The sequence below is a fragment of the Phalaenopsis equestris genome, unplaced genomic scaffold, assembly GCF_001263595.1.
Source record: "Phalaenopsis equestris unplaced genomic scaffold, ASM126359v1 Scaffold000349, whole genome shotgun sequence".
Classification (NCBI taxonomy): Eukaryota; Viridiplantae; Streptophyta; class Magnoliopsida; order Asparagales; family Orchidaceae; genus Phalaenopsis; species Phalaenopsis equestris.
This window is the reverse complement of record NW_018164791.1, coordinates 232340-254850: the sequence shown is the minus strand read 5'-3', so window position 1 is coordinate 254850 and position 22511 is coordinate 232340. Positions and strand designations below refer to the sequence as shown.

The 22511-nt window shown below is 35.2% G+C and overlaps 2 protein-coding genes across 2 annotated transcripts in view; both read left to right on the top strand.

Annotated features, from left to right (window-relative positions):
* Positions 1–3455: 3455 nt before the first annotated feature.
* On the top strand, positions 3456–4504 carry LOC110026084 (transcription factor PCF1-like). Its single transcript, XM_020726872.1, is given in 2 exon segments — positions 3456–3978; positions 3980–4504. Coding segments are annotated over 2 exon segments (825 nt in total). The 5' UTR covers positions 3456–3492; the 3' UTR covers positions 4319–4504.
* Positions 4505–6187: 1683 nt separating this feature from the next.
* The window catches only part of LOC110026073 (translin), a 45620-nt gene continuing 29296 nt past the window's right edge, over positions 6188–22511 (top strand). The window contains exons 1-4 of the mRNA XM_020726855.1: positions 6188–6625; positions 6704–6800; positions 6893–7008; positions 17918–17962. Coding sequence (XP_020582514.1) covers positions 6211–6625; positions 6704–6800; positions 6893–7008; positions 17918–17962 — 673 coding nt within the window. The 5' untranslated portion in view covers positions 6188–6210. The remainder of the gene's footprint in view (positions 6626–6703; positions 6801–6892; positions 7009–17917; positions 17963–22511) is intronic.

Genomic DNA, 22511 nt, shown 5'->3' with positions numbered 1-22511 from the left:
TCCTTTGTGAAACCAAGTGACTTCTCATTGCAAGCATTATACCTAAATCCTATTAGGTTGGAATCTCAAATTCTCGTGGTTTTAACGCTTCCAAACTTCCTTGAAAAGGTTGGAATGGTTGGGTCTAGAAGAATGGAAAAGACTTTGAAGCTAAATGTTTGTTGAATTGAAAAATATTTGTAGCAAGCCCGCCCTACAAACTATGAAGGACTTCTGCAAGAGATTAGAGAATGGAGTTCTTCATGTTCCCTTGCCAATGTCGGAGGCGGCTAAACCGCAAATCCAAGAGCTAAAACCCTAGACTCCTATGTGAGAGCCTTAGTCGAGTATGACTCACTATTGTATCACATCTCACATGTTGCATTTTACACACCGCACTTTTCCTCAACTGCCTGCCCCAACCCGATTGGCAATGCACTCTACCTCGACCGGCCGCCCCGACTTGATTAACATTACACTTCGCCTCAACTAACATCACTGACCCGGTCGTCATTATACTTAGCTTTGATCGGTCGCCCCCGACCTGGTCGACCTGACAAATTGGTTTGATCGGTTGCCCCAGCCTGGTCGACCGACCACTTTGGTTTGATCGGTCACCCCAGCCAGGTTAATCGACCACTTTTATTCGATCGGTCACCCGACCCTTGCAACCATTCCTCCACGACATACCCATTTCTTCTTGTCACTGCCTTCACAACATATACATTTTTCGGGCCACTGCATCCACGTCATTCTCATTATTTAAGCCACAACCTCCACGACACACATGCCCTTTTGGGTCACTGCCTCAATGACTTTCCCACTTTTTCGAGTCAATGCACCTCGTGTACACTCAACCTTTCAGGTCAATACTTTCACGACACACCCATCTTTTAAGTTGCTACCTCCACGACACGTCCACCATTTCAGGTCATTGCCTCCATAACACACCCATTATTTGCTAGTACCACCCGATATGATACCTACTCAACATCCATAAAGCATCAACAACAGATAAATAACCCAATTCTTTGCCTTATTTATAAGACACACAAGACAAGAAAAATAAAAAGAGAACCGATTATTAAATTCTTCATTTTTGGTTTGCATGACACTATTAAGTAGTAATTTCCCTGTCTTTACACATATATCGTCACTAAGAAACAAAAAACTCAGGAAACTAATATGTATACACCAGTATTATGAACATAAATCTCAAAGAGAACGATCAACCGACAATCCAACGCCAAGCATGAGAAGCTGTGTCTCTGAGCCCAAGATAGAACAAAACTTCGGAAATGGTTTCCTACTTGGTAGCCGCAAGATCTGCCAAGGGCAAGATACAAATCATCCTGACGAACTAGACGCAAGTCTTGTAAGACTTGAACCAATTAACCAGTGAACCACGACTCACTTGACGAAACGAGTTTACCTATCAGTCGACTAACCGACTGAAGCGGCATATCTCGTAGAACCCATCGACTAGGCCTCTTGTCAAGGCACTTGACCATATTTAGGCTAAATGGTTGTCTCCTCTAGACATAGGCAAATTTCAGTCTGCTGAACAACACAAAATGTCACCCAAACGATCGATAATATTTATTTAAAATGATAAATCATTATAAGCCATTATTTTTTTAAAAAGTTATGACAATCATAAATTCAAATTATACGCATCGATTCTACTGAGTGTGGTTATCATAACAATTATGTCTTTCTTAATTGTACTAATTGAACCACTTTAAATATGTTGTTCCAAGAGGAATAAAAAAGGACAAATTAGGATCTAACAAGAGGAATATTAATCGAAAAGATCAATGCTTTGTAGATAAACTTATGACAGAGGTGGGCTATACATACATACATGCATACATATAAACTATTAATTATTTAAAAAAGAAACTATATATTGACACTAATAATCTCTTTCTCCTTTGTCTTAAAAATGGTTAGAAATAAGAATTAACAGAGAGGGGAAGTGAGAACGGTCTTGTTTAGTGTGAATGACATGGACTTAAAGAAGAAGGGCGTTTTAATTACATTAATATATAACTCTAATTCCTTATTTATAGCCGGAGGATTTATAATAATCACTAAATAAAATGAAAAATAAAAATGTATTAAATTTTTTTGCAAAAAAAAATATTAGTTAATTCATTAGATTAGCAGTAATTTTTATTTAATTCAATAACAAAGCAGTTCTATTTTGGTGATTATTTTATTTATTTAATAATTATGTTTAATCAGCCTTTTATACATTAATTTAAGCATGTATTCAACAATCAATTATGCATTTAGGTAACATTTATGTATGTATTTCGTTAATAATATTTGGCTTTGCCTTTGGCTTCATGCTACTTAACCTAAAATTATAGAATTTATGAAATGAAATAAACTTGTAAATATAATTAGGCTTTTTTAGTAGCCACTTTGCCCTGTCATTTTTTCTTTTTTCAAAATTTTTTCACAAATAAAGTTTTGGCTATTCTCTCGTTACATTTATTATATCAGTATGCATATTGAATCTTCGTATAATATTAAGACGTTAAATTATCACTCTCTCACAACGAGTCTTCTGACATATAATCATAGTCATGATATTTCAATAGTAGCAACGGGCTAGAGATTTTATATATTTGACACAAGTGGTGAAGGCTTGGAGTTAAAGCCTGTTTGGCCTTGACCTATACATAATATTTAGGCCCATTTTATTGAAAGAATTTATTTTAATTCTTATCCATATTTTCTCCCTAGTTTTATTCAGTAATAGTAAAACATTTTGATAAAAAAAAAGTAGCATAATCTAATAGCAACAATATTCTACAAATAAAAGTTGTAGCATATATTATTATAAATCAGTCATGCTTGTGCAAGCGCTGACTTAGCTCTTGTCTAGCTTATTTGAAATTAGTTTTGTTTGAAATTGTCTCGTGTTCGAAATTAATGCTCGTAGATAGTGCGTTTGTGCTTGACTCGATCTACTCATTTTTATTCGTATTTGGATACAAATTGTCTCTTTAAAATTAATTAGAAAAAAAAATGTAGGTAGTTGGCTTCAAATTTGCACATATCTTATGGAATAAAAACACAAAATCATATATAACCATATCAGATATAGTGACACATATCTTATGGAATAAAAACACAAAATCATATATGACCATATCAGATATAGTGACTTAAACTTAGATTTAAATATATATAATATATGATTATGAAAAAAATATATATAATTTTCTAATTTCGAGCTAAAATTAGTTGAACACGATCAAACAAAGGTTTTTTCGTGTTCGACTCATTTATAAAAGATTTATTTGTGTTCGACTCGCTAATTTAACGAATGATTTGAACACGAGCTACTAACGAGCCAAACAAGAGCGGATCATGAACAAGGATCATTTTTAACAATATGTAAATACCACACCACAATTTAGACTTTTCTGAACCGTGTTTATCCATGAACCTAATCGGCCTGGTCTGACCCGGTTATCGAACCGGGACAAAGAAGAAGATATGAATATGATTCGGGCGAGTGCCACTCACCTAGACCGCTTTTCAAAAATATGCAGACCTGTCAAAATCATCATCCAATATCCCGAAACCCTAGATTTCCTCTTCTTCCCCGTCCCCGAATTCCTCTCCCCTTACCACAAATACTCCACTTCCCCGCTGTTGCTATCTCTCCACAAAACCCTCGCCATGCCCGGCCCCACCTCCCTCACTCTCATGCCATCACCGCCATCCCCCTCGCCGCCATCCCCACCCGCATCGGACCTCTTGATCTATAATCCAACCGCCGTTCACTCCTCCGGCGCCATCACCGCCGAACCACTTCAGATGCGGTCTGAGATGGCCGATGTGAGAGGGAAGAAACGGGAGGGAGGATCGTCGAAGGATCGGCACACGAAGGTGAATGGGCGGGGGAGGAGAGTGCGGTTGCCGCCGATCTGCGCGGCGCGGATCTTCCAGTTGACGAGGGAACTCGGGCATAAATCTGACCGAGTGGCTGCTGCGGCAGGCGGAACCCTCTATCCTTGCAGCCACCGGCAGTGGAATCAACCAGCCCCCTTCCGCCACCACTGCCACCTCATCTCCGGCACCATGTCCTCCTTCCCCGCCTCCACCGCTGGCGCCGCCCACCGGTTACTTTCAGTTCAGTGGAATTATGGACTACGGTGCCGCTCTGAAGGGCTTTGGTTTCTCCGCGATGTCCGACGGAGGTGAGGATTTGGGGGTGGGATTCCGGCATATGCCGTACTACACAGCAATGCTGATGCGTCCGGTGAGCGCCGACGATGAGGACAGCCGCGCCGCCATCGCGCAACCTCAGGAGGATTAGCTGATCTCTTCTGTTGGGATTGTGTGATTTATCCCCCGAGTAATTCTCTGAAGCTGTTCGGCGGTATACAGTAATCTTTCTATATGTAGAGCTAAATTTTAAGTAAATGCTGTTAGATGTAGCCGTCTGTAACCCTAACAATAGTTCGTTTTTTCCAAGTGCGCGCTGCTTCATTTGTTTTGACTAGATCCTTTGTAATTTCTAATTTTTGATGTTGCCATGGAGAGTATTGATGAATCTGAATTTCATGTCCAATAATATTATATATATTATATTGTAATTTGTATAATATGTATAACATCATTTTACGTGAAATTTGGATATGCATTCAGGCTAATTGTCCATTTAGGGCGGTGGTGCGGTGATGCCGCCGCAATGCATCACAGTTTTGTTTAATTGGGTAAACTTCTTTTGACAGCTTGAAAAAGCTCTCACTAAATTATGTTTTTCCCATCACTTCTGGTTAGGTGCGGTGATAACTTTCTAATTGTAGTCTGACTTAAAGTATATTTGGGGAGCTCTTGCTTATCCCAATAAATCGCTTATCTTGAAACGCGAACCATAGGTTCGACCTGCATTCCGCGTTTGGTGTAAAAAATCAACTGTATTTTTGGATAAGCTGCTCAAATGCAATTTCAAAATAGTGAGACGGCGTTTTCAAAACACCGTCGCAACAGATACACTGCCCCAAACAAAGTCTTAAAAAAATTATAATAGCTAACACAACTTTTAAAACATCTGATTATTATTCAACAGTTTCACTGCAACTTTTTAATTAGTTGCAGTTGCCCCAAACAAATCAGAAGCATATAATATTTATTAGTGATTATAAACATTTTGTGGTATTTGAAAGCACAATTTAAAGACGATTTAATAATAAATATGACTTAAATCTAACCAAACATAAAAAAAAAAATATTCAATGCACAATCAAATCAAAATTTGTTGCTTTTTGTCTTTTTATTTTTCAGGTGTTTCTTCTTTTACAGGACATAAATCTATATTTAATCATGTAATTACAAGATGAATTTAAGAATTTTTTTTCCCACAGTCGCTTACGATTTTATCTCCGTCGCACTAATGATTGGATTTGCTGGATTTGATAAATCTTATGTAACATCAATTTAGTCTGCAACCAAACACGTCCTTGATTTCTTTAGGAAGGTATCAAGTCTATGAGTGCATGTTATATATGATTACTTGTTTTAAGATTGGGGCATTTATGTGCATAGCACCCACAATTCCTATGTATTTATATATCCAACTTCTAATTTTGCTATTTATGATTATATCAATCAAGTCTTTCATTTCATGAGAAAATATCACTATTTTAATTTTAAAAATATGATATAAATGTTTTCATGCATAGGTAGAACAAATTATATATTTAAAAATTGAAATTTTAAGTATTAGATATATAAATACACAAGAATTGGGTGGTATATGTAAATTTTCCTTTTAAGATTTAAGGATTCCTATGAATGATCCTTTTTATTATATTAAATTTTAAATTAACTTATGTTTAAAATAATTAATAAATGATATATTAAGTTAATATGTGATGAAGAGAGTTTAGGATATTAAAAAAAGAAAAGATGAACATGAGATGAATATGAGTTCCTATTTTTTTTTTTTTTTTTTTTTTTTTTTTGTAAAATATATATTAAAAAAATAATGTGATTTAGAACTCTTTGCTATTCTCTCCAAAATTTCATTTAACGAATGCCATCTATTTATAATTTTCATATGTATATTTTTATAAATTTAGTAAAAAAATATTAAAATACATATCAAATAGTTTTATGATGAGCATTTGATTATAAGAATTTTTGTAGCATTTAATTATATTTAATCAGTGGGAGATACGCTCATTTATCCGCTGAATCTCTCCGATGAGAGTAGCGCTCCGTACCGCTGTCTTCTATTCAGCAACCTCCAGCGTCTCTTTCTCCCGTTCTCTCCCTCGAAACCCTCTCCTACCCCCTCTTCTTCCTTTCTCCTCACTCCTTCGCAGCTTCTCCGACTCCTCCGGTTCACTTCCGCCAATGGTGATGACCACTACTAATGCCGCTGCAACTGCTGCTGCAGGAGGCGTAGATGGCGACGGTGGCGGCTGCGGCGGCGGACAGGGACCATCCATTCCATTCTCTTCTTCTATGGAGACACAGTTTGAGTACTTCCGCGACCAGCTGGAAGAGTCCGGAAACGTCCGTGAGCTGATCCGATCAGTGGCGTCGGAGATAGAGGCTGTTCTTCGGGTCATGCATGCGGACCTTCTGTTGGTGCACCAGTCCATCCCTCCTCCAGGTTCGGTGCTTGAGATCCAGATTTAGGTTTTGTTAGGGTTTAGGTTTTTTGATTTGGGATTGCTTTGATCGGTGGCAGAGGTGTTAAAGAAAGCTAATGCTCAGATTGGAGTGCTTAGGGGTCACTATGGACGGCTCGCTGAGATTCTTCGTGAGTGTCCTGGGCAGTATTATAGGTGAGTTCGTGGTTCTTCGCAGTTCGACTGTTTGTGAGGCTTTTTTTTTCCAGGAAATTTGCTTTTGGTTTTTAGCGATTTTGGTGGTTAAGGTATCATTCTGATTGGAGGAGCGAGACGCAGACAGCAGTTTCTTTGCTAGCTTTTTCACATTGGCTGGGGACGGGAAGCCTACTCACACATGCAGAAGCTGAGAATAAGCTTGGATGTGAGTTATTCTTTTCTTGCTACTTCTTCTGCCATTGTGCCTCCCGCTTATTTCATTTTTTTTTCGAGCAATGCAATTTTAATTTTGTTATGTTTTTCTTGTTAATGTGCTTTACTTTTCTTTTAGAATGATTATTAATTTTAGGGCTGTTTGGCCGCAACAAGGATGTAAATTTAATAGGTTTTGGTAAATCCTGTAAATCCAGAATTAGTACATACATTAAATTCCAGGATTTAGCCGGTAGTGAAGCTAAAATCGGATTTAAGGGGTGTTGGATTTATGTGTGTGAATCTTGCCATTTGGCCTGATTTGCGGTAAATCTAGTGCAAAATGTTTCTTAAATGGATCTACCAAACAACCCCTTAATCTTGGATTTCCTTCCTCTTATCTCGTGCACTTTACTCTAATTTGTGTTGTGAGATTATTTCATGTGGTTTCCGCCAGCATTTTAATGCTATTTTGCATGTATTATTTTCATTTATTATGTTGCATGAGGATTTTAGTATACAATAGTCTTTTGGCATTCATTTTTCTAGGTAGAGACTATAGTTTTCTCTTATTATAGTGAAGATACTATGGTTGTTCCTCATATTGCACTGCAAAAATGTTTAAATCAACTAAGTCAGTTTTCATTTTCTAATTGCTAGGTGCACATTGAGCGTTATTATTGGTCAAACCTATTTTTCAACCTAGAGCTTTTGGTGGAGATCATGAAGATTTATATTTTTTTTTCTTGATTTTACTTCTTCCTTTTGTTTGAATTTGTTTGATTTTTCCATTTTTATTGAATTCAATCCTTTAGATGTGAGAGGATTGAAGAGAGAAGAAATTTGGAAGGTTGAGAAATAGTGACTTCTCAGTTTCTTCAAGAAATTGAGAGAGATGATCTGAATTGGAGTTTTTCCCGAAGAGGGAAAAAATAGGGGGCCTCGGTAACTATTCCATTTTTATAGGTGAAGTGATAGAGATGTGATCACATAGGTTGAGTAAATCTTCATCAAAAGATTTGCCAAGAACAGAAGGCCACTATTGGAGACTTAGTGGTTGAGGAATGAAAAGAAATGAAATTTTATCCAACTATATCTTGAGATCTTTAAAGAGGAGGCTTTGAAGAAAACCGGGGGTGGAAAGTTTGTAGGACCGGATGATATCCTAATTGAAACGTGGAAATATTTAGGAGATTTGGGAGTTTCTTGGTGTACTTAACTTTTTAATATTTTTTTTAAACTAGAAATATGCCCGAAGAGTGGAGGAAGAGTATTTTGGTCCCATTTTTAAGAATAAAGGGGATGCACAAGAATGTACAAATTATAGAGGACTTAAATTGATGTGTCATACTTTAAAATTTTGGGAGAGGGTAATTGAACACAGGTTAAGACGTATAACAAAGATTTCTCACAATCAATTTGGATTTATGCTGGGTATGTCTACTATGGAAGCTATACATTTATTGAGAGGTTTGATGGAGAAGTTCAGAGATAATAAGGAGGTTCTACATATGGATTTTATAATTTTTATTGGTTTAGAAAAAACTTATGATAAGATTTCAGAAGTCCTTTGGAGAGTTCTAGAGAAGAAAGGTTTTGATATGACTTATACTTAAGTCATTTAATATGTATACAAGAGTTGTTACTTGTGTTCGAACAGATGAAGGATTGACCAAATTATTTCCTATTTTTGTTGGTTTACATCAGTATTGGCTTTAAGCCCATATCTTTTTGCTTTAGTTATGGGTGGTCTTACTAGACACTTACAAGAGGATGTACCTTGGTGTATGTTTTTTGCTGATGATTTCCTTCTCATGGATAATACGAGAGAAACAATCATGAAAAACTTGAATTATGGAGGTCTACCTTGGAGTCTAAAGGCCTTCATTTGACTATAACTAAAACTGAATACATGCAATGTAATTTTAGTAGTAGTAGCTTTAGTGACAGAAATGTAGCTATTGATGATTAATTTATTAAAAGGTGTGAACGCTTTAGATATCTCGGGTCTATTGTTCAAAGTGACGGTGATATTGATGGGGTTGTTGTTAGTAGAATTTCAAGTTGTTTGATCGAAGTAGAATGCTTCGGGCCTATTGGGTGATAGATTAGTGCCGCTTAGGCTGAAAGGAAAATTTTATAAGATGGTGGTGAGACCTGCAATGCTCTATGGCGCCGAATGTTGGCCTTTAAAAGAGACAAATACTACTAAGTTAATTGTTGCTAAGATGAGAATGCTTAGGTGGATGAGTGGCTTTAAACTTAGAGACAAAATGCAAAATGAATATATCCGTGATAGGGTTGGTGTAGCTCCAATGACGGACAAAATTAGAGAGAGTCGTCTTAAATGGTTTGGTCACATTAAACGTTGATCATCTGATGATCCGATTTGAAGAGTAAATGTTTTAGATTCGACTTATGTTAAGAAAGACAGAGGTAGGCCTAAGAAGACTTGGACATATTGTATAAAAAATGATTTTAATTTTTTATAATTAAATAAAAATATGACACTAAATAGGATGCAATGGAGAAAAATGATTCATAGCCGACCCAACTTAGTGGGATAAATGTTCTGTTGTTGTTGTATATCTTGAGGTCTTGGAATTTGAGCATGAAATGAGAACCTCAAATTTCAAGTGCAACATATAATGGAGATTCTTTTCAAGGAGATTGCTACTCTTATAACCTTTAAGCCTTAGCTTAAGGTCTTATCATTAAGATATTTTTGAAATTACTCAACAAAGTCTTAAATTTTCTAGAGTGTCCTCAAATTACTACTCCTAGAGGAGAAGCTTCCACTCGAATTTCACAAAGTTTAGTTCTTTATTGGAGTTCCTCTTAAGAATTCTAAGGTTAATGTGATCTTTGTTTCTATAGGTAAGTTGAAGAAGCCAACAACTACACTAGCGCTACGTAGAACTCCATGCAAGAAAGTTCAAGATCGAAGTTGAACAACAAATACATATTCAATTAGGATTGTATAATTTTTATTGAGTTTTTGAAGTGGGGATTCAGAGGAATAGTTCATTTTCTTGAGGTCAAATTTAGCATCCCAACTCCGTAAAAGATTCCTATATGTCTAAGAATTGGTTGAGTAGAAGTACATCTTTCAAGTACAATTCTTTCATAGTTTCTTGGAGTACTTGAGAAGATTACAATGCATATTAGTGAGAGAAAATTCGCTTTTTCTTATTGATTCAATTCAAATTGCCTTTACATATAGGAGTCCCGTCCCTCCTCCTTAGATAATCCTCCTTAGATAAGGAAACTAACTAAATATGTTTAAATAATTTCCTATTACATTGCAAGACTAATTAAACAAGATTTGGTACAGTTATCACATGATATAAATTAGGAGAATAATATCTGTATAAGAGGAAAGACAATAAATTGTAATAATAAATTGTAATTTGAATTAAATCTTTCAACACTTCCCCTCAAGTTGGCATGAAGATATCTTTCAGAGCCAGCTTGCACACTAAATCGTCGAACTGTTTTTTGTGAAGACCCTTTGTTATAATATTCGCTGCTTGGTTGTTAGAGGGAACATACACCATGCAAATATCTCCTATGTCAATTTTTTCTTTGATGAAGTGTTTGTCTATCTCTATGTGCTTTGTTCTATCATGAAGGACATGATTGTGGGCGATGCGATGACAGACTTATTATCACAGTGCATCTTTATTGATGGTGAACTATGAATTTTTAACTCCTGGAGAATTCTTCTAATCCATGGAACTTCACATATCATATGGGCCACAAATATGAATTCAGCTTCAGCGCTGCTTTTTGCCACGACACTTCTTGTGTTCCTTTCAGATATCTAAGGATCCGATAAATAGCCTCCAAGTGATGAGTATTTGAAGAATGTATAAACTGACTTACCATACTAACAACAAATGCTATATCATGATGAGTGTGTGACAAGTAGATTAGTTTTCCCACCAGTCTCTGATATCATTCTTTATTGACTCCATCTATTTTATTTGTCACTTGTAACCTTTTATTTGGTTCAATCGGGGTTTCAGCTGTTTTGCGCCCAAGCATTCTGGTTTCACTGAGTAAGTCGAGTACATACTTTCGCTGATTAATAAAAATCCCCTCAGATCTGACATACTCAATACCAAGAAAATATTTTACATCTCCCAGATTTTTAATCTCGAATTTTGTGGCCAATTTTTTTTTAATTTCTCAATTTCCCTAGCATCATCTCCTGTAAGGATAATATCATCTACATAGACAATGAGTATAGCGAGTTTACCACTTTCTAAATGTTTGTAGAACATAGTATGATCAGCTTGACTCTGAGTGTATTCATATTTTGTAATCACCTTTCCAAACCTCTCAAATCGGGCGCGAGGAAATTGCTTGAGCCCATACAATGATTTCTTTAATCTGCACACTTTGTCTTCTCCAAATTTCTTCTCAAATCCTATGCACACTTTGTCTTCTCCAAATTTCTTCTCAAATCCTAGTGGAAGATCCATGAATACCTCCTCTAATTCACTGTTTAGAAAAGCGTTTTTAACGTCGAGTTGATGCAATGGCCAATTATGGTTTGCTGCTATGGACAGTAAAACCCGAATAGAATTGAGCTTGGCTACCAGAGCGAATGTTTCATGATAGTCAATTTCATGAGTTTGAGTGATTTCTTTCGCTACTAATCTTGCTTTATATCTTTGGATGCTCCCATCAGGTTTGACTTTAGTAGTGAAGACCCATTTACACCCAACAACAGACTTGTTTCTTGGTAGAGTGACAATTTTCCAGGTCCCATTTTTTAAAAGAGCATCAATCTCTTCCTTTACCGCTATTCTCCAATTTGGATTACTAAGAACTTCTTGTATTGTTCTGGGTTCAAACAAATTAGAAATTTATGATAAAAAAGCTTGATGTTTGTGTGAGATTTTTTTGTAGGATAGGTATTTTGAAATGGGATATTTGGTAGTACAAGAACGTGTTCATTTTCTAAAGGCTATAGGAAGATCCAAATTCATAACCTCTGAATCTTGAGCTTCTGTTGGTGAAAAATAAAGATCAGGATCAGAAATTACCTGTGTTTCTTGAGGACCATCATTCGGTTCTTCAGATTGAGAGGGAGCTAAAGATTCAGTTTGAACTTTTTTTCTTTTATGGAGCCTCTTCCTGGAATAAACAAGAGGTTCTGCTGTTGTATTATGTTGTATTTCTCCCCCTGTATTAGATAAGATACTTTCAGGCGTCTCTTGGCCATGATTCTTCTTATTTTCAACAACTATTTCTTGTTCTTTGTTTTCACAGACCTCAAGTGTACGTGATGTTACAACAATTTTTGGTAATGGACTAGAAACTTGTCAAAAATCATCTTCTCCATTTGTATTATACTCCCCCTGAAATGGATTTTTGTGAAAGAAGAGAATTTTTTCCATGAAGATCACATTCATACTAATGTAAATTTTTTGGTGACAGGATTAAAGAATTTGTAATCCTTTTTGTTTGTGGCATATCCAAGAAAGATACATTTTTCGGATTTTGGATCCAATTTTGATCGACAATTATTCGGAATATGAACGAAACATGTGCATCCAAAGATTTTTAAAGGAATATTTGAAGGCATTCGTAGACTTAAAAAATTATTTTTCAGTTTGTTTAGAGGAATTGTATATTGTAAAACTCGAGTTGACATTCAGTTTATTAGATATGATGTTGTTAGAACAACGTCCCCCCATAAATATTTAGGAACGTTCATTGAAAACATGATTGCCCGAGCAACCTCAAGTAAATGTCTATTTTTTCCTTCAGCAATTCCATTTTGTTGTGGAGTGTCACGACAAGATGAATTATGCCTTTGTTTATTAAGAACTCCCCTAAACATTCATTAAAATATTCAGTTCCATTATCAGATCTAAGAATGCATATTTTAGTTTCAAATTGAGTTTCAATCATGTTGTAAAAATCTTTAAAAAGTTTTTCAGCTTATGATTTATTGCTTATAAGATAAACCCAACCTATTCTGGTGTGATCGTCAATAAAAGTCACAAATCCCCTTTTTACCGATAATGTTTTGACTTTTGAAGGTCCCCAAACATCACTATGGATTATGTAAAAAGGTTTTGAAGGATAGTATGGTTTTGGAGCAAAATTTATGCGATGACTTTTTGCCAAATAACATGTTTCGTATTGAAATAAAACATAATTAACACCTTTAAACAAATTAGGAAATAAATATTTTAAATTAGAAAAACTTGGATGACCTAGTCTAAGATGAGATTCCATTATTTTCTCTAATGCAGGGTTCGACCTCACACTGCTGTAGGCTTCAACCTCTTTTTTCCTAGGAACAGTCTCCTCAAAGTAGTAAAGTCCTCATATCTTTTTAGCTCTCCCAATCATCATCCCCGACTTCTGGTCCTGAAAAACACAAGAAGATTCACAGAAAATTATATGGCAGTTATAATCTTTTGAAAGTTTGCTGACGGATAGAATATTACATTTGAGTTTTAAAACATGGAGTACAGATTTAAGATCTATACTTTTGGACAGGTTAATGTTTCCTTTTCCAATAATGGAAGAGAAACTACCGTCAACAATGCGAACCTTTTCATGGCCAAAATATGAGATGCATGAATGAAATAAATAGTGTAAATTTGTCATGTGATCAGAAGCTCCTGAATCAATAATCCAAAGGTTTAGTTGTCTACCTGTTCCATTGCATGTACCATCAAACAATTTGAAGTACCAGTAGCCAAATTGGGGTTTAGCAGATTCAGGAGTTGATCGATTTGTTCTTTGCTAAATGGGCTAGTTTGTTCGACAACAGTATTAGCAGTAGGTGGCTTGCGCTTGTTTCTTGGCTTTCAATCTGCAGGTTTACCGTGGAGGTATCAGTAGGTTTCTTTAGTGTGTCGTGGCTTGTTGCAATGATCACACCACACCCATGGTTTCTCCTCATTATTCTGTGAATATGGAACAGTCTGCTTGCTGATATGAGCCTCCGATTGAAATGCCGAAGTCTCAGGTATGCTGGTAGGAGTGGATTTCTTGTTGAACATTACTCTTCGAGTTTCTTCGCGGCGAACTTCTGAGAAAGCCTCATGGATTGAAGGCTTGAGACTTCCTCCAATAATTCTGCCCCTAACCTCATCAAACTCCTCATTAAGTCCATCAAGAAATTTAAAAATTCTATTTGCATCAACAATGGTCTTATATCTACTAGCATCATCAGAACACTTCCACTCTTGATGACATGTCAAGGTCTTGCCATATTCTCTTTAAAGAATTAAAGTATTTTGTGACAGAGTCATTACCTTGACGAATATCACCAAGTTTTAGGGAAAGTTCATAAACCTGAGATTGGTTATCCATATCTGAATACATTTGGGCCACATTCTCCCAGAATTCTTTGGCAGTAGAGTAACACATGTAGTTTGCACCTATCTCTTCTTCCATGGAGTTTACCAACCATGTCATTATCATCGAACTTTTTGCATCCCAGGTTGCGTAGGATTGTAGCGAATCTGCAGTGGCTCGCTTACGGACTTCTCCTGTTAGGTAGTCTATCTTCCCTCTTCCTCGAATGTACATCCTCACCGATTGTGACCAGCGTAGATAATTATCACCATTGAGACGGATTGTGGTGATCTGGGCTGGATGATTTTCGGTGGTGGTTCTAGAGGAGGGTGGTGCGGAAGCAGATGATAGGGTAAAAGGCTGGGTAGAAGTAGCAGAATCATTTGTATTTTTAGACATAATAAAAATTGTGCGGCTTTGCAAGTGGCGGAATAGTGGAGAGGTAATGTTTCGCAAATCGCGAGCTTGTGGGCAGCCAAGCAAATTAGAGCAGCAGCGGCGAAGCAGAAGGCGTCGTTTGCGAATCCCGACTCTTATTTCCGTCAGCAGCGTCGCTCACGCTTCCTCGCCTTCTTCGGCGTCGCCCGCGCTTCCTCTCCTTTGGTTCGAAGATGGAAAGCTAATGCTTCCGTCATCGAGAGACGATCTTCTTCACGCTGCTTCTGTCACCGAGAGACGATCTTCTTCACGCGAGATTCTCCGGGATTTTTTCCTTTTTTTCTCCCGCTTTGATACCATAAAAAACATAAAGTGAAGAGAAAATTCGTTTTTTCTTATTGATTCAATTCAAATTGCCTTTACATATAGAAGTCCCTCCTCCTTAGATAAGGAAATTAATTAAATAAGTTTAAATAATTTCCTATTACATTGCAAGACTAATTAAGCAAGATTTGGTATAGATATCACATGATATAAATAAGGAAGGAGAATAATATCTGTATAAGAGGAAAGACAATAAATTGTAATTTGAATTAAATCTTTCAACAAATTTCAATGCATATTATTTTAGATTTTCATGCATCTACTATTGTTGGTTCATCTTCCACCAATCACAAGGGAGAATGGCTATTTACCTTATCTCTAAAGACAAACACAATGATCAAGCATGTAGCTTCAGGGTATGGGGGAAGGCCCCACCAATCCGAACGATAAAGGCGGACAAACAAATAACTCTCCCTCCACCACCCAAGGACGTTTATACTATTGTATCATCTTAGCCTTTAAAAGATGCCAACGGAATTGAAAGAAAGAAATTTGTAAATGTCAAAGAAAAGCCTGCTCTCCTTCCAGCTCCTCATAATTAGGGATTTTATGCCTAATTTGGCAATAAAGAAGAAAGTTATGCATGATGTCTCTTTTTGTGGTGATTATTTCTATTTCTTGCGATAATGTTTTTTATGATTTGTATTCTCTAGAAACTAAGACTGGGAAAGACCTATTTTATTCTAACTGGAATGTTGTCTGCAGTATAAATCCTAAAACCTAAGATATTCAATATCATCGAGGGAGCTTATTTTCTTCTTTACTATCTCTAGTTAGTTATAAGGGGTTGAACTTGATCAGTTAACATGTATATATACCAGCGCTTTCATATATTATATTTTATTTGTATTTTTCATTTCATTCAATACATTTCTATGATAAACCTTGCATAATATAATTAATCTAAACAAGTTAAGAGACATATATCATTAATTTCAATGCCGACAATACATTCACTAGAAAAGATAAATGATGATTAAATTTGTAATAACAACTTATTGAACAAGTTTCAATATCATTTGTTACAATTTGCTTAGAAGAAGCAATATTATTACTATAAATCAGATATATAAGTACCCACTGTAAATCCAGTAGACTTGATTTCCCCACTATAATCTTTACTCCACCTCCATCTACAGATTAGACATTCTTATTAATAAATTTATACATATTTTTTTTTTAACATAATTTAATCACCTTTTCTAGTGATATAATTAATGTTTACAAACCCTCAATTTAATATTTAACATATCATTCCGATCAAGCTGCTAATCTTATAATTTTATATCAAATATAGATATTATAACATTTTTTTTAAATTTTTTTACTTTGCCCTCTTTAATTTATATAAGTCTTAATTAATTTCCACTATTATTCAATTTTATAATCCATAATTAATATTTGCTTATTATTAATTCAACACTTGATATTTCTTCACATTTGTGTTGCTAAACACTTTATCGGTTACAATCTTAGTTCTATCATATTTGCCATGAAGGTGTTGAGCTTAATCCATCAATGATTAAGACCATTCTTGATATAGAAGCAATGAGGAGATTTGCTCAGTTGATATTCCTTCATGGCAAAGCTTGCCTTTTTGTGATGATTTATTTTAAACATGTCCAATGGATGTTATCCTTTTACCATGCTTGCTAAGAAGAATTATTGATACTTTATACAGTTACATGGGATGAATTGCTTGGACCCTTTTTAACTTGGGTTAATGAAAACAGCAAGGATAATGTTTTATATCATCTTAATCAACTACTTATTTTGACAGGAAAGTTACGCAGCCTTTAAGAAGCATGGTATTGCATTAATTCTCATGATGCTAATTCCACAACACTATGTTCTTCCGCACAAGATCAACAATATATTCATAGTAAATTAGCAACATTATAAAGATATTTAGTTCATTGGTGTATGACCCATTTCTAGTTCAACATTAATTTTGTTGCTTGTCGGGCAATCAAAGACACGCTTTAGATGATTCCCTAGTAGCCTATTTAATTTTTATGAATTCTCCACTCATTGATATTCTGTTTGGTGAGCGCATCTCAAGTATAGTGGCCTAAGATTTCGTTTCTTGGGAGTTACACTTTGATGGGGCAACTTTAATGAGGTTCCTAAATCCGGACCAACTTCTTAAAACAAAAAGCATACTTGGGCCTTGTTTTAAATATCTCAAGTTTAGCATCCTTTATTATTCCTATTGTCTCTCAAATCCATACATGAACAAAGAAGAAATATTAAAAACTTTGGTTATTGGCTTTAGATTTTGTCATTCATACGAGTGTTCAATGAATTAGGATTACGGGAAATCCACAACCCTTCAAATTGATGAGATCTTTAGGGATTTCAAGCTTGAGCTCCTTCTATACCATCGATGTATCATGAAGCTGTTGCAATCTAATGAAATACTTCGGGCTTCTTCACTTTATTTTCAACCATTACGTTGCACGTGCGGGCTCTATTTGAATAAGTTGAGTGATTAGTTTGGTATACTGGTGGCCCACCAATCCCACCCCTCACAAAAACCAAAATCACACACACACACACACGCTATAATGATATATGGATTTTATCCTTTTATATTGGTCAGCTCTTAGTAAACATTCTTATATCCATGTTTTTCACAAAATCTATTGAGTTACTGTGATATTTTCCGTCTGACACCTTGGCTATCACGCCTTATTTTGCTACCCTAGTTAGATTTTCTGCAATTTTTCAATTTTTAAATTTTTTTTTATACTTGCTGGTGAGGTGCCTTAGTGCTCATCATATATGGTGATTGCACTCCACCAAACACTAATTTTGAGTTATATGTGCAGTGGATGCTTCAGAATTTGGCCTGGACATTGAAGACTATCTTACAGGTTTCTGACTTTGCACGTTCTTCAAAATTTGCATTAGCTATTCAATTATTCCGTGTGTTTTGACAATAGTTTCCAACTCATGACACCAAAGTTTGATCAATCAATGTACGCGAAAGCTAAAACTGCACTAAAGGTTCTGTAAAACCTTGGGCACAAACCTAGAATGGCAAAATGCAGTGAAAATTGCAGAAATCCAGCAATCTCTTAAATAAGCAAATATGAAGAAATGCATGAAGAAAATTCCAGAAATCATTTTTTGACAGAATATAGTAAAATTGGCTACTTGTATGATTCAAACATATATCCATGCAATTCTATGGCGTCATTTTACTATACTTTTCTTTGATCTAGCTTGTAGAACTGTTAAATTTTAAATGCACTATATGCAAGCATTTTATCATAAATCGAGGAGATGAGATGGCCATGGAACTTTCTCATCCTTGATGGTTCTTCCCATGTTCTCATTGCTAAATGATGTTTTATGTCTTAGGATCTAGGGTTTACACATATCTATCATGTAAAGTCAAAAATAATTCTACCAACAAACAAATATTACAACGCAATTTATTAATCTAAACATTTTCTCGCTATGTTCAATGAAAATCCATAAAACAATAATGTTTTTTGGAGAAGGATCATTCACCTTCTATGAGAAATTAACAACAACAAATTTAGGGATCCTGTAATAGAAGGTAATTAAATATGATAAAATTTAAATCACACTTTCTACCAATAACGTAAAAATTTAGTAGTGACTTAAAAATGAGAGAAAGAAAATGAGGAAATTCATCAGAAGTGGCATGCCTCATACTCATTCGAGAAGATGTCTTCCTTCATACTTTCGAGTCTTTTACTTCATCAATAGAGTTAAGTCCCAAAAGAATAATGAAAAAATAAATTTCTTAGTATTCAATGATTTTATTTGTATATATAGTCATCTGATAAGAATAAAATAAACATAAAGACGCAACTGTTGAAAGAAGGACTCTTGGGAATCACATAGATGTCATTAGCGAATTCTTGGAGGAGCTGAAAGAGCTGTAAGGTCCACCTTTGCTGTATGTCGTCTTATAAAACAGAAAAAAATCCATGTCTGCTAAGTGTCAACGTTATAGTTATTGCTGTATGACCCGCAGAAGAAGCCACACATTGACATAACTTGCAAGAATAAACGCTGAAGAGTACATCAATTTTTCCCTAATTGGAAAAATTAGCTCTTTATTTATTGGAAAATTTACATACCAACCACACATTTCTTATGGATGTACATTATCAAACACCTAAAGTTTGATTGTTGCATTTATAATATATTGGAATTATAAACCTATGCATAAAACACTGCATTTGACTTTTAAAATGTTAGTAAAAGTAGTTCTTTTGATGTGATGTTAAAGATTTGAGTGTGATGAATGCAAATATTAAATTTTGTGTTAGATATGTAAATACAAAAGAATTGCGTGGTATGTATTTTATATTCATCCAACATATTTTGGGAGTATTTTATAAAGATATCCATGGATGATTACCTCTAGGATTTAGGTAACCTACTTACCCTGCTTTCCTTACCACTACATCAAAGTGGTTTGATGCCTTTCAAATGAAGCAATTATTTGTGTTGGAATTTAGGGATTTTTTGTTTTAGTATATTTTATTATTAGTTTTTTTGTATTTCTAGAATCTAGTATTATTGATATGCCATTATTTATATATTTTTTGAATTCTTATAATGCAGAGTTATGGTTGGTTTTATTATGTTCCTAGTATTGGAGCCATCCTCCTCATTTTATGTTGTAATCATTATCTATTAAATTGTAGATAAATAATTTTTTTCTCCTCCAAAAAATTATATGGTATTAGAGTCCACTTTTTGCATGCGAAGTGACGATCTAATCCTATTTAGATTCTGTACACCTCCCCTCTCGATTGTGCGATACAATTGTGATTTGTGCTCTATGGGAAGAGAACGATTGGATCCTAACAAACCTCTTATGATACAATTGTTGGAAGACATTGAATAGATCACGATATAGTCACCATTAAAGCTCATCGGGAAGAGAACTACTTGATTGCGGGAAGAACGACTGAAGCGCGGTAGAATCCTTATAATACGGTGGTGATTAGAACCAGCTGAGAAGGCAAGGCGTGGATCGTGACAAACCCCTCGCGATACAATCGCGTTTGGAGTCAGCTAGGAAGGAAATGGGCCGTTCGCGACATTCAAAGATCCGACCTCTATCTTTTTTCTAGCGTCAAAATTGCGCAGGTTGAGCTCTCAATGACGGGATTCGTTTCAGTATAGACTTTCTTCGCCACCTCTACTTGTCTTTCTCTTCCGTCTTTTTTTTATTATTCAACTATGGGCTTCTCGACGTGCTTCTTATCTGCTGGTTTCTCCTTAGTCTTCATCACCATTGGATTTTGTAATTCCAGAGAAAGAGAACATGTTCTTTTTGTTTTTCATCTAGTTTCTATAGAGAAGACTTCAATTTCTAAGTATTGTGATCCGAAGAATTGAATTGAATTGAATTGAAAGTAGGCCTATTATATACTCAATTTGTCTCAACCCCTTCCATTTCTTCTCCAATGGAGCTGCCTCCATCAACTTCTCTACTCAATTTTAAGTTGACGATTGAAATTTTCTCTCCTCAGATGATGTACAAGTTGACGATGTCCGACTCCCAAAGAAGTTCTACTGTTTCTATTAGTTTTAACAATTCTAAAACCAATTCGCCCTATTATATAATGTAATTTTAATTTTGTGAAAATAATATTATTTTATAATTTTTGGAAAATGATGAGACCAAATACCCCCATATATCTAATAGTTTAAATAGCTGAGCACGATACCATAAATGATATATCATCTCGAAGGATGAACGTATCACTCATTGGTAGACTTAACTATCTAAACTTAAAATTTTATGACTCTATTTTGGTCTGTGAAATTTATAGTCGACAAATTTCCTTATGTAATACACAGATTAAATATGGTTTAGATTAATATGAGTTCTTAATTCCCTATAGAGGCAAGCCCCTATAGTTAATTACTTCTCAAATGACCGGAGTCATTTGAGAAAACTCTCGATCATGATCAGAGGTTTTGTCTTCAAGAATTTAACGTTTCGGTTTTCACGATTGCTTATAGGAAAAGTCAAGTGAGATAAGTTCAAATATGAACAGTTATTTTCAGAATCCAAAGGAGTAAGAGATATCGAAGATACTGAATAAAATTCAGTGACATCTCAAACTAACCTATGGTTTGACTTTATATATTTGAAAGAGAAATTATTTGATGTTTTAGACTTGCAAATTATTTAGATATTCGTAGATATTCAGGACTTGTGTCTACATTTCATATGTCAATGACCCGAGGAAATATGAAGATTTATGTTGTACCAGACGACGACCCCGGAATCCTAAAAATTTTAGGACTTATATCGTACGATATAAAATCGTAGAAAGTCCTAAAAGATAGTATATGAGGTTTTACATTGTGCCAGACGAACGACCTCGTAGATAGTATATGAGGTTTTACATTGTGCCAGACGAATGACCTCGTCGTCCTATAGGTATGTTATTTAAATCTATCGAAGCTCGGTTGAGGTTTCTGTCTCCACCTTTTGTTGTAGTCTTGACTGCCTCTCGGGGATGAATCGTCTATCGACCACGTCGTTATCTCGTTCCGAGAAATGGATGAAGAAAATAAAAAAAAACATGCATTGAACGACCTATCTTAGGGGATTGTATGAACATGCTGAAAAAGTAGTAACTAAAAGCAAAAATACAGACAAATGTATATACTACAGTGCAATAAAAAAGAAAAGAACCTATGTAACAAAGAACATGCAGAAAGGTACAAAGAACATGCAGAAAGGTACAGTAAGAAATGTACAGTAAAGAAAGAACTATGTAATAGGAAAAGTAAAGAAACTGAAACAACTAAAAGTTTACCTGGTTAATTCTGACGAAACTACAAAATATATTACAATTGCATAATATAAATGGATTAGAACATTTATAAACATTTGCAGATTATAAAAGAAAAGTTAAATGATAAGCATATGAAAATTTAAGGTGGAATATATGATTTTAATTCAGGGTTAGACTTAGACTAGATTTCTTTTCTCTTTTATCTCGATCCCACAGGCAACTGAAATATCGAAGTCAACCTATCAATATCAACTAGAGGTCACCAACAAATCACCCTTATAATCCGATAGCCCTAAAACCTATCATTTAATAGATGTGTAAATCTAAATAGTATCTGAACTTATCTTATTAAAGATATAAAGTACCTATGTGAGATAGTATCTGAACTTATCGAGGTGTAGTGCACCTATATGTGATGTTAAGATAAGTGATATGTAGTATCTGAACTTATCAATCAACAGTAAGCAGTGTGGCGATGTCTAATGAGTGACATCTATTATGTAATACTTGAATTTTCAAAAGAAATGTAATATCTATCCTTGTAGTATCTATCGTGTAGGGTATATGTGATGTGTTACCAATGTAGTATCTGTCGTGGAGGGTATATGTGACATATTAC